This window comes from Crassostrea angulata, chromosome 9 (genome assembly GCF_025612915.1).
Source record: "Crassostrea angulata isolate pt1a10 chromosome 9, ASM2561291v2, whole genome shotgun sequence".
NCBI classification, from domain to species: domain Eukaryota; kingdom Metazoa; phylum Mollusca; class Bivalvia; order Ostreida; family Ostreidae; genus Magallana; species Magallana angulata.
The window spans coordinates 37,193,891-37,206,572 of record NC_069119.1 but is presented as its reverse complement, the minus strand read 5'-3'; the positions used below and the strand labels follow the sequence as shown (position 1 = coordinate 37,206,572).

General features: G+C 37.8%; 3 protein-coding genes across 3 annotated transcripts in view; 1 reads left to right on the top strand and 2 right to left on the bottom strand.

Moving 5' to 3' along the window:
- Positions 1-213, bottom strand: part of LOC128163780 (uncharacterized) — a 39,525-nt gene extending 39,312 nt beyond the window's left edge. The window contains exon 1 of the mRNA XM_052827438.1: positions 81-213. The gene's annotated coding sequence lies outside the window, so the exon portion shown is untranslated. The remainder of the gene's footprint in view (positions 1-80) is intronic.
- Positions 214-988: 775 nt separating this feature from the next.
- LOC128164149 (RING finger protein nhl-1-like) lies at positions 989-6,529 on the top strand. The gene is made up of 3 exons (XM_052827889.1): positions 989-1,240; positions 2,509-2,579; positions 2,901-6,529. The coding sequence occupies exon 3, from the start codon at positions 2,931-2,933 to the stop codon at positions 6,024-6,026; it is 3,096 nt and encodes a 1,031-aa protein (XP_052683849.1). The 5' UTR covers positions 989-1,240; positions 2,509-2,579; positions 2,901-2,930; the 3' UTR covers positions 6,027-6,529.
- A 4,663-nt stretch (positions 6,530-11,192) lies between these two features.
- On the bottom strand, positions 11,193-12,682 carry LOC128163361 (mitochondrial ribosome-associated GTPase 1-like). Its single transcript, XM_052826940.1, has one exon. The coding sequence runs from the start codon at positions 12,627-12,629 to the stop codon at positions 11,667-11,669; it is 963 nt and encodes a 320-aa protein (XP_052682900.1). The 5' UTR covers positions 12,630-12,682; the 3' UTR covers positions 11,193-11,666.

Here is a 12,682-nt window from a genome sequence, read left to right as displayed (position 1 = left end):
CAATTTTCTAATAGTACAACATTTTAATGCATTAAGTGTATTGCTAGAAAAAAGTTTGATTGTAAAAAAGTATGTCTTACCTCTATAATATCATCTCTCCATGACTTTATAAACAAAGTCAATGATTAATGAATTAACCTCTGATCGGGATTAACCGTGGATTAACACGACGCCTTTTCTTGATATCTGTATTCATTGGATTAAGGCTGGAGTACTAAGTATTTAATAGGTTTTGCACACTGAAGCAGATCGCCGTGAAAATGAAAGAAAGACAACTCGCGTTATAAGCATGTAACCCGACATAAAAAAAAATGATTATTAAATGGAAGGAAAAAAATAGAAATCAACGCTTACAATTAGAAAATTTCATCAGAAAATCATAAAAAAAACTAAAGAATGCAGAGTACAAAACAATGTCTGATATATTTTAGATTCAATTAAAAAATTTACTACGCATTACATTGTAAGTTAGCAAGCATCAGTCCTACTCACGGTTAAAGCGCTATCAATATATATGGGAAAATAAAAATATTAATGCATTTATAGATAATTCGATTCTTTCGAAATATGTCCATTCTAACATATTTCATCAATGACATCTACAGAATAAACAAATGAAACTTCAAAGACGGATTAACAGGTGTTACATGTGATGCTTATTGACAAGTACATTGGAACATGTGTAAATCATAAAAATGTATGATTTGAAACATTACCTTTTTATTTTATTGTCGAAGCAATAAAAATAGAATGATTTGAAAGACATTCTCTCTCTCTCTCTCTCTCTCTCTCTCTCTCTCTCTCTCTCTCTCTCTCTCTCTCTCTCTCTCTTTCTCTCTCTCTCTCTCTCTCATAGATATAGAAATGAAAAAAAAATGCATAAAAATTCTAATCTACGAACTCGAAATGCACCGAGTCTAAAAATAACCCTCACATCAGGAGCATTCTTTCGAGTTCATATATCTATCTACTACAACGTAAAAACAAAACAATCCGAAACATTCCTATCCAAGCTTCCGGACACCAATCTCGACTGTCCCGCAGTTAAACATACGTACATCATGCACTGAGCCAACGGAAGAACACAGACAAAAACAAATTGAAATCGGGGGATATATTTTCTCAACACTCGGTCGCGGTATCTGGGAGGATTCCAGCGAACTGCATCGTGTCCTACTCTAACACATGTTTTGGGAGATTCACTGGTGAAGGCTGAGAGAAGGATTCAACACCAACAAAGGTTTGAGATTTCTCCTCTTTTTTTTGAGCAATGAATCATTTTCATTATTTATTATTTGTTATTTAGATATCATCAATTTGTTACAAGCACTTGATTTTAGAAGCTCACGTACAGATATAAGCACGTGCAAGAGTGGCTGGTGAACTAAAAAAAATATCTCAAGCGTATGTCCTATATCAGCCACCAGCCACCGTGCATACGAGCACTGTAGGTTAAATTTAGGAGATTTTTTGGTTTTAGTGCAGCTGCTTTTCATTTTTTAAGATACTTGTTTAAACCAAAGAAATAACGTTTCCAATTGTACTGGGTCAGTTTGCTTCACTCAGAGAGCAGATATTAATTTGGACAGCTCCATTTACACGCGTACATATGTTCATAGGAACAGAATATAATTCTGACGACGTCTTAATACACTATAAAGTTTTTAGGCTAGAGGGCGATTACGGGAAAGTGTGGGGGGGGGGGGGGCAGTCAGTGAATTTACAGTCTCCAGTATCATTTAGACATAAGATATCTAAAAAACATTGTTATGTTTTGGACACCTCTCGCCCAGGAAATAAAAGTAGGATCCGCCCCTATCAGTGTATTACGTAATCATCCTCTAGTATCATTTAGACATGTGATATGGAAAAAAACGTTTTGGACACCCCTCACAAAAGAAAATAAAATTTCCAAGATCCACCCCCTGCGATCGTGAGTCAGCTTCAGAAAAAGCTCCACAATACACGTTGTCTGGTGCTCAGTTGACAGGGATGTATCCCCCATCTAACGAATGATCTCCGCTCCTGATATTTGACGTGCATGTCACGAGCATATAAGTGATGAATGCACGAACAAATCAAACATGACATAGTTAAGGCTATTTTACCAACTAACATGTAAAGTAATACCACCATCAAGGCATCAACGATGGTTTTTTCACTTTATTAATATATATCTAAAATGCAATCTTATTCGTATTTTGCATTAAGCTCTCCATCTTTGCAAACCAAACCCCTCCCTCTGTCAACATTTGGGTCGCTGTAGGCCTCTGCCAACTTTCAAACAAAAATACAACAGGCACTAACCACCCACAACAAAGAGATGACGTCACAGAGCGCTCGTCAATGTCTGTGGCCTGTGCTGTGGTGATGTCTGGCAATATATAATGGAAGTCACAAACTGCGCTTAAATGAGAACAAAAACAATCTCCGATTTCATTTATGTAATTATGTAAACATCTTAAGGATGTTTCAAAAATTGTTTACATGCATTATTTTATTTTTCAGATAGCAACTAGATTTTTACTTTTTACATGGATTTCAATCTTGGGTCAATAATTAAAAACAGACACAATCAGGTAAATGTTCAGGAGGGCTTGATGGCCGTGCTCATTTTTAGACTATATTAATCTCCCTAAAAATAAGAGCTTTGTAAAAGATATAAAAAATATTCAAATTTCAACGCAAATACTTTACTAAATGATAGTTTATGCTTATATACATGCTTATATACATGTAATACTTTATTATTAAAAATTTAGAAATATCAAATGGCGAATTTGTTTGCACCAAGTCTCCTTAAATCTGCCTTTTAATAAAATAATTTAAGTGCAAGAAGAAAATATAACAAAGACAGAATCTTCATAATCTAATATTTGTCTTTCTGTTCTTTTATCCAGATGAATATTTCTATATAGCAACCCGTCAAGATGGCGGAGAGCCACGCCTATTCGGCTCACCGGATAGACGAGCTGCTCAGGTGTGCTATATGTCTGGACAGGTACAACAATCCCAAACTACTCCCATGTCAACACACCTTCTGTGAATCCCCCTGTTTAGAAGGCTTGGTGAGGGGGCTTACTAGAACCCTGAAATGTCCCGAGTGTCGTGCGGAACACATCGTTCCTTATCGTGGTGTGTCATCGTACCCAAATAACCTGACTATACAGAATTTCCTCGACCTTCGTCCAATCGATCCTGACGTCAGACCACCGGAATTAGCTGGTGCAAACGAAGCAAGTGGTGATGATCCTTTTTTCTTTATCCCCAACGGGGCATGCTGCGCAGCAGCGGAAGAGGAAGAAGATGAACTGGAGGAGGAAGAAGAGGTGGTCCTGTCGAGATATCCCCGATTTCAAAATCGTATATCACACGCAACGCAGGCGCCGCGGAGGCGGTGTCCGATTTGCTCCCGTGAAGTGGACATTATGCGGTGCTCTCACTGCGACCAGATAATCTGCGCCAACTGTAAAGACTCTCACATGGAACAAATTCATCGCGAGGTTTCTCTTGTTCTGGGACAGCTAAAACGAGGTGCGCCCCGACTAACAGATATAGCTGGTAATCTGGAACGTAAGATGGACGCGATTAGACAGAGAGTTGATTCCGTCAAATCGGATATAACCGAAGCTATCGAACGTTACATCATTGATTTGAGATCGAGGCAGCGTTTGCTGCATAACGAGGCAGAGACATTTCTTCAGGGAGAAATTCGAACTTTGACTTTGCAGAAAGATAATGTCGAAGTTGAAATGGCAATGTTAGCGTCTTTCGTTGAAACAAACGAATCACTTTTTAGGAGACGTTTCTTAGTTTTGCCAGATGATGACGTAATGGATTTGAAGCGACAGAGCGAAAATCTACTGGAAAAACTTCGGAGCTACAATGCAGACCGTTACCGCCTCCCGCAAGACAGATCGATCGAATTTAACACAGATGGGACTCGAATTTCAAACTTCATATCCAATTTTGGTGAAATAAACACATCCCCGCCGAGATTTTCGATGACAGATGAATCATCCAGTGATTCTTCTATTGAAAACACGCTCCCCGTGACGTCAGAAGCGACGAACTTTCGACCTTCCTCCAACCAATCCCAGATTCCGTTGACTCTCCCGCCATTATCTTCCACCCAATCAGCAGCTTCCTATCAACTCCCGACGGTTCCGTCAACTACAGCCGTCACAACGCAGTCCTCCCCTCACGCCGCGTCACTATATCAACAACAGTCCCTTCTAGTGGACGAGGAACTGCCATTCTTTGTCAACCAGGACGACCTCCCCGTTCAGTATTCAGACCCACCTTCCTTCGAACTTGAATATTCCCCGATATCTTCTCCACTTCCGGTGACAAATCAACCTATGTTCTTTAACTCTACGTCTTCATACCCCCGTCCCATGCACAGCTCCACCAGCAGTCAAGTGAGAACGTCCGGCACAACTTACTCTCAGTCGCCTCGTTTTGGACTAGACTCTACCTACCCTACGTGGACAACCTTGACAACATCCACAACAAGGCCGACGGCTTCAACCACAAGATCACCGACAAACCCATCAGTTTACACGAGCGCGGCGTCCTCTGCCCCCGTGTCGTCTGCTTACGCCGGGGGCTCTGATACCTGGAGACTTCCATATTATGCCAGAGACTTTGACACTGATTCAGAAACAAGTAGCGAGGGAGTAAGATCTGCGCGACGTTCACTGTCACTACAAGAGAGAAGACGTCACAATCTGTCTGACACAAGGTTAGCCACGCTTCTTGGCGGCTCCACCCCCTCCTACAACAGCCACCACCCTCTCTCTGCTTCAGAAAGGCGGTTCAGAAGTCTAAGCACAGGGGCCTCGGCGTATAGACTGAACGAGGCCCGAGCACTGATCGCGTCCACGCGACAAGCTACAGCCGACCGAATCAGATCGATCGTAGAGGAATCGCACGATTCAACCTCTCCCAGTAGAATAGACAGGGGCAGTCCAGTGGAAAGAAACAGCAGTCCGACAAGAGTAAGGTCCCTTAGTTCCAGTCCACGATCCCGTCCTCCCGTGCGGTTCAATATCCACTATGATGATGGTGACGATTCAGACTCGTCCACTTCCGGTGAACTGTTACTTGTGCGGCCGTCGGTGACTTTTTACGAAAACGAAAGCACTGTCGTTGCAAGTTCGCTTATTAGATACACGGACAAAGGAAGAGCGATATTTCAGGTAGGATCACGTGGAACCGAGCACTCTGAATTCACCTGGCCAAGGGGGGTAGCAACGACGTCCAGGGACAACCAAATCCTGGTGGCAGACAGCCATAACAACCGAGTACAGGTGTTTGACAACAGGGGACAGTTTGTGAGGTCGATCGGGAACTACGGGACGGGGGACGCGGAGTTTGACTCAGTGACTGGTATCGCTGTCAACAGCTTCGGACAGATCGTGGTGACGGACAGAATGAACCACAGGATACAAATCTTCGACCACAACTGGAACTTCCAGCTGACCTTTGGAGAGGAGGGTGTGGAACCGGGGCAGCTACTGTACCCGTGGGGTGTGGCCAGTGACAACATGGGCTTTATTTACGTGTGTGATAAAGAGAACCACCGGGTCCAAGTGTTCCAGTCCAACGGTCGGTTTGTCCGTGAGTTTGGCAGTATGGGACACAGGTTAGGATGTTTAGATAACCCCCATTACCTGGCGATAAGTCCGGACAACCGTGTGTACGTGACGGACAGCAACAACCACCGTATCCAGGTGTTCAGTATGTACGGCGACTTCCTGTTCTGTTTCGGCTCCCATGGTTCACTCCAAGGAGAGATGAAACTCCCGAAAGGCATTGCGATAGACGGTCAGGGGTTCGTCGTGGTAGCGGACAGCGGGAACAACCGTATCCAAGTGTTCCATGGCGACGGGCGGTTCTACTGTATGTTTGGTTGCTATGGCAGCGAGAGCGGACAGTTCCGTGGTCTGGAAGGAATCGGTATCCTTGGTAACGGTGACGTTGTTGTGAGTGACAGGGAAAACCACAGGATTCAAATGTTCTAAAATGAAAAGTTTTTTTCGCGACCAAAAAAGTTGGTAATATTTTTTTTCTCGTAAAATTATGTAATGGTTTCGATGCCAGCTTTCTAGCATTTTGATTAAGGTGCTTCAATGTGAATTTATTTTCACGGGCATGAATACATGGAAAATGTATATGAATTCTAAGTGTGCCAAAATTTGATGTGTTGATGTGTAGTCTCAGGTCGAATTGCACCAGACAATCTCAGTGAGTGAAAGTCCGGTAAATTGTTTGCTTTGAATTTTAGTTGGACTTTAAGATGGCTGGATGGCAGCGGTCATTTTCAGACTGTATTGGTCTCAAGTTTGTGAGCTTTGTGTAAAAATATAGAATAATATTTACTTAAGTTTTAACGTTAAAATATTTGAATTTTAACTTACTAAATGATAGTTGATAGCTTAAATGATCATGTCCAAAAATTTTAAGATGGTTAATTTGGTGATCACCCTGCCTCCTTAAATGTGAATTTCGTTTTTTTGGGGGGAAGGGGAGGGGGGGTGTCATGCATTTAATTTGTTTAAATAATACCCAGAAAATGAAATTAGATCATATCATTTGAAAAACATAAATATAATAATTACTTTTATATATATTTAAAACGAAATTTTCTAAAAGGAACGAGACTAATACATAATAACCAAAGACTAAATGATATCTGTGTGTTTATTCCACTATCATAAATGAATATATTTTTTTGTATGTATGAATGGCATATACTTCAAAGGTTATCTATTTTATGAACGCTATTTTACCGCGATGCATATTGGAGCCAGATTCCGTTTTCGGAGTCCCGACTAGACTGTCTGTATTTTGAATCAGTTTTGCGTGAATTGTGATATTAATGGTCCCGCTAATGTTACAAACAAATATTTTTGGGGATTTTTTTTTATTTCCATAATATGAAATCACTTAAATAAGTTTTTGAAGCCAACAAGTAGAAGAAGTTAAAATTGAAGTAAAAAGACCAGTTTTCACTTGACATTCACTGTTGTGTTAACAATGGCTTATCGAATGAAATACCCGGTACTAGTATGGAAAACAGATGCTTAACTGCATTAATTTTTTTTCTGAATTTCAATCCTTTTTCAACATTTCTTTGATTTATTTTTTTCTTCAAAATCTCATTTTGATAACGATATCTCTAGTTAAAACGGTTAAAAAATTAAACGACTAGTGGATTTCATACCCTTGCGGTACAAATACTTCACAGCCGTATGCCGTATGTTATCTTATCAAAAGGATTATTTTTTAAAAATTGTTACATTTGAAGATCATATGGCATCATGTTATTTCATTTTATATAAGTAATAAGAGAGAGAGAGAGAGAGAGAGAGAGAGAGAGAGAGAGAGAGAGAGAGAGAGAGAGAGAGAGAGAGAGAGAGAGAGAGCACTCTACACTATCATATTGGGTTTCATTATTGTTTTGATATACATGTGCATTTGTTTCTTTACGCAGCATCACCGAACAGTTCGTTGTCATTTACCGTGAGGGTACTTTAATTATAGTAAAAAATGTTGCCTGTGTTCATTTTTGTGCATACGTCAGAAAGGATTGTTTATTTTTCAAATCCTGTGTATATTTAACATACCTGTATGCATATCTATACCTGGTATGTACATTGTTAAATATACTCATCCAATAAAAGAGCATAACGAATTCGACATTTTGTTTTAATTTTTTTTAATTCTAATTTTAGTTTTTAAAAAATCTTGGAGTGTAAGACTGTAAAAATTAAACACATGTTAGATATTATTTTGAATAAATGAAAAAAAAATATACATGTATACCCGATTGATTTTAGAAATACTTAATCAAACAGAAAAAACCCCACCCTTCTCCCTAAATAGAATCCTCTTTGGGACATTTTCTTTGGAAATTGCTATTTCTTTTCTTTTTTACCGAAACAAGACAAATAGAAAAATGATGTTATGTTTTTAAAACTGCTGGGAAAGGCTAATCAGACACCTGGTCAGTGAAGAGAAAAACTAGAGAAAAGAACTGATGGAAAGCTATATATTAAAGATACACATCTTGTACATTTTTAAATCTTTGTAATATAAACAAGACTTGTACCATGTTATAACTTATTATACTACATGTAGTTACACATCCATCTGTTTTACGCAGATTTGTTTGTTTGTGACTTCATCAGGCACTGTTTAGTGTTTGTCAAATTCAATGTTGTTTGAACCCGTGTATGTTCTATTCCGCTTTAAATGTGTAAACAAACACACGATTGCATAACAAAGAGTTGTGGGCTTTGTATCTCGCTTAAACTCGTCGATTCACTATCAGATTTTGGAAGATTATTAAAATTATCGTTATGTTAATGAACCATTAACATTAAAAATGGAAAGCAATCTTCGAAGAAAAAATAACATAAATTCATCACCCTATATTTATATTTTTCTGTATCTTTGTCTGTGGTAAAACCGCGAATCGATTTTGCATTAATAGTCCCATAAATTCAAATGTCATATCGTTGGGGCGCAAACAGGGTTTGCATAATTAAATGTTACTATTCTAATATTTAATTGCACAATTTCAAAAATAAAAAGGAATATTAAAGTGATAACGAGTGATATCGATCTTTGAATATTATATTATATATGGAGCTTTATTGGATTTGACCACGCCCCGAGAAAATTTATCACCTCGTGATAATCAAAGAACAATTCCTTATTCCTGAATTAAAATATCGAAATATATATATATATATAAACTGGGATTTTGAAATAACTGTGGGGTCGTCGTTACTTCTGATCCCTTGAAATCCCGTTTCTTCACCGGATATTTTTTCTTTTTTGGATGGATGAGGGGTTGGAGGTATCAAAGATTGGAGTTCCTTCATATAAATTCATCAAATAAAATAATATGCAAATGGTTTCCAGATTGGGGGATTGAACCAAAACGTAAAGTTAAAACTTGAGATTTTTCGGTAGAATAATAATTTGTGATAGGTCAAGATCAGATAATAAAACTCTTTTATCACAAAATTGCAGGGAACTTTATCAACAAAAAAAATGTCACATACAGGTATGCATTATATTTGTTGATACTGTACAAAAAGGTTAGAATCTGGCGGGGAACGAAGAAAGAGATACACCACAAATTTGTGTCAGGAAAATGACGCAGATCCTATACTGCTGGTAAATACCAGGCATATACCGCATAAACAGATCTGACCTCTGACCTTTTTAATCAGGTTTCTCGCATCGATGCCAACAATTTCGTCGTGCCATCCACACCTGAATGAAAGAAAAGAGGTTATGTACCGCATCACCTAGCGACGGGCTGCATCTGCCTTCTGTGTCTGTGATTGAGGTCACATTCTTAATGAGTTTGTCGTTTACGGCCTCTGTCTAATTAGATCACTATTAATATGTTTATGCATCGTCTTTATAGATGACTACATTCTTGTACTTTCAATAGTTTGATTTACTGTGTTATTGGTTTTTCAATAACTAATTCAAATTTGAATTTTCAAAACTAATCATATATACCTTATTTACTTATGTTGTAAACCATGGATGTCCAAGGATCATAGGGACCTACTTAAAAGTTCAATATTAAGTTATACATGTATATGCAAAATTCAGTAAAATGGCTGCATGGGGTAATCTTTATGAATTCATTTATCCTAGTCAAAATAGTATCTTGTTCTTTTCTACACTTGATTTATTTCATAGAAAATAATTCAAATTTAAAAGATTTTATTTTTGTTATTTTTAGAAAAAGTGTCTCCCCCACTAAAAAAAAAAAAAAATTGGGGGGGGGGGGGGGGGGGGGGAATTTGCAGTTCATATAAATTCAGACCATTTCAGCTAAGAAAAATATTCATACTTAAGGTAACAATATTATATCAAACACAGACCTTCACCTATAACATTTTTTTTAAAATTATTTCAGGTGAAGGAATTTTTATACAGAATTTTGAGATAAAAATAATTTTTTTTCTTTAAATTGAATACATCTATTACTTTTTAAACAATTATTTTGATATTACATTTAAATGTAAATTATGGTTAATATTTAACTTGATCATGAGTTTTAGGTCAGGCTTATCTATACATTGAACAAATTCAAAGGGAAATAAATCCCCATTTATATACACATTCAATGTAGAATATTCAATTACAGTTACCAGGGATGTATATATACTACATGTATTTAATGTAATGGTCATTATCTTTATTTGGACTAAATCTAATGATATTGAATTTTTACTCAATCCATAGTATAATGAGCCACAGGAAAATGTTAACAAATATAAACCTGACATCACTTCTTTTCAGGATAAAGTTTAAAAAAGATGGCTTACGAGGAAATAAACAGCAAGTTGAAAATTTCACCGGGATATGAACTTGGTTTGTCACATGATCAAATCCTGTGATCAAATCTGTAATAAAATTCTCGGATGATTTGATAATGTACCAACCAAATTCTGATATCCTGGTGAACTTTGTAACATTGCTGTTTATAACTTATATTTATTTTACCTTTATGAAAGGCAAAACATTCTGAATTATTAACAATGGCATGTTTTTAAGTTTACAATAATGCAACCGATAAACGATAAGCGCGTGTGTTTATAATTGTAACGTCATTAAAATGTTCAAACTGATTTGTATTCTCTTTTGAGAAGTGGACAGGCATAGCCTACATCCAAATGTGGATGTAGGCTATGCCTGTCCACTTCTCAAAGGAGAATAACTGATTTGAACTGTTTCACTATTCTATAGGTTCATATTTAACATGAAACATATTTGCAAATGTAAATATTTCAGATTATATGGTCATGCACTGCTAAAAAAAAGTTGATTTCTAATCTAAATGTATATGAGAGAGGAAACAACACTAAAATCGACTAGTATATGTAGTAAACACTAGAAGATTTGGCAAGGTGTCTTCATACTCAAAACCAAGTTGAAAAAAAAACATTACCTTGGAGAAAAGACTGTTTCAAGTATATTGCATGAAAAGACTTTGTTAAGATTGTGACCATCCTAAAGTGTCTGACATAGAGCATATGAGGATATGAATATCGGCATTGCATCCTCTTCACATTAACACTCATTTTGATACGCCCTTAATATCAACCAAAGAATTTTAATAAATTGATTAAAAAAAAAAATATATATATAATTTATTTCCTCAACTCTTGTGGCAAAAAATTAACATTGCAAAAACATAATCAAAAATTTGTCCTATGTCAGGGGAATGCCTCTACATATTTTCTTCAGAAGTAATGAGAATTGTTTGTGTCCTGTCTTAAATCAATGTGATTTAATATTATGTTAGAGGCAAATATATGTAAAACCATAGGAATCTATAATTTTGTAACACACAATTTAGGGCAGCAGAATAAGGAGTCCTCAAATAACACAGGTGCTTTACTAGATCACTTAGATTAACACGGCAGATGTTGATATATATCTAAACATATAAATCATGAACTTTTTCATTAAAAAACTTAAAGGAGGGGCACTGCCCGGCCATGACAAAATTCTCCAATAACATGAATAACACAGGCCATTGTCCTAGATCGTCTAGATTATCATGTCAGATATATATGCTTACAGATATTGTTTTAGCAACACATGACAAACTTGGCTCAGCAGACTTAGAAATCTTCCAATAACACAGGTCCGAACCCTCCCTCTCTGAACTGTTTTAAGACTAGCGTGGCTGCTGCAACGTAATCGGGAAAAAACTGATGTTCCCTAGAGTCCGGCGACTTTATTCGTTTCACTAACTGATTCTCCTTTGCTACATGGTTAAGGAGAACTTTAACATTGTCCGTTGGTTCAGGTAGACCGAAATGTTCCACGTATCTAAAGTCACTGTTTTTGTTAAACCAAAACAACATATAATCAGCGATAAGGTCCTCACCCACAACATGGTCGGGGAAACACCCACAGAGGGCCAACTTCATCCCCTCTTCTAGGTCGGAAACCTGTGGGGTCAGAATTCCCGGAGTGTCCATTAGAAAAACCGGGGGATTAAAATTGGCTCGGATTTTTCCTGACAGCACCTTTGTCACACCTGCGACGGCTCCGACCCGCAGACTCTTTTTCTTGATGGTTGTATGTGAGCGTCTTACGTAGTTTATAAAAGTTGATTTTCCTACATTAGGTACACCGATTACCGCCATTTCGTAGTCCTCCGCTGTCTCTCTGTTATATCGAGGCTTACTGTGGATAGCCTCAACCACTAATGGAAACAACTGATGCTTTATGATTTTAGAATTGGCCGCTGTTAGGTTAGTAAACAACACTTTATCCACCCCTTCTTCCTGTAGTTTCTTCACGATATCTGTTTTCCTGCTCAGGTCTGCTAAATCACATTTATTCAGAAGTAACACGTGTGCTTTCATTTTCATCATGTCTTTGAACAAAGGTGTGCGCCCAGAGAACGGAATCCTCGCATCGTGAATCTCCAGCACACAATCAATCGATCTCAGACGCGCCAAAAGCTGCGCGATGCCCTTCTGCATGTGCCCGGGGAACCATTGTACTCTGTGTCCCTCTGGAAGTGCGAATGTCTTCCTAAAATTTCCAGAAAACGTCAAGAATTTGTTTGACATTTCTTTCACATTTTTCCCCACATGGGCGCAGCCATTAATCGAGTGCCCGGATA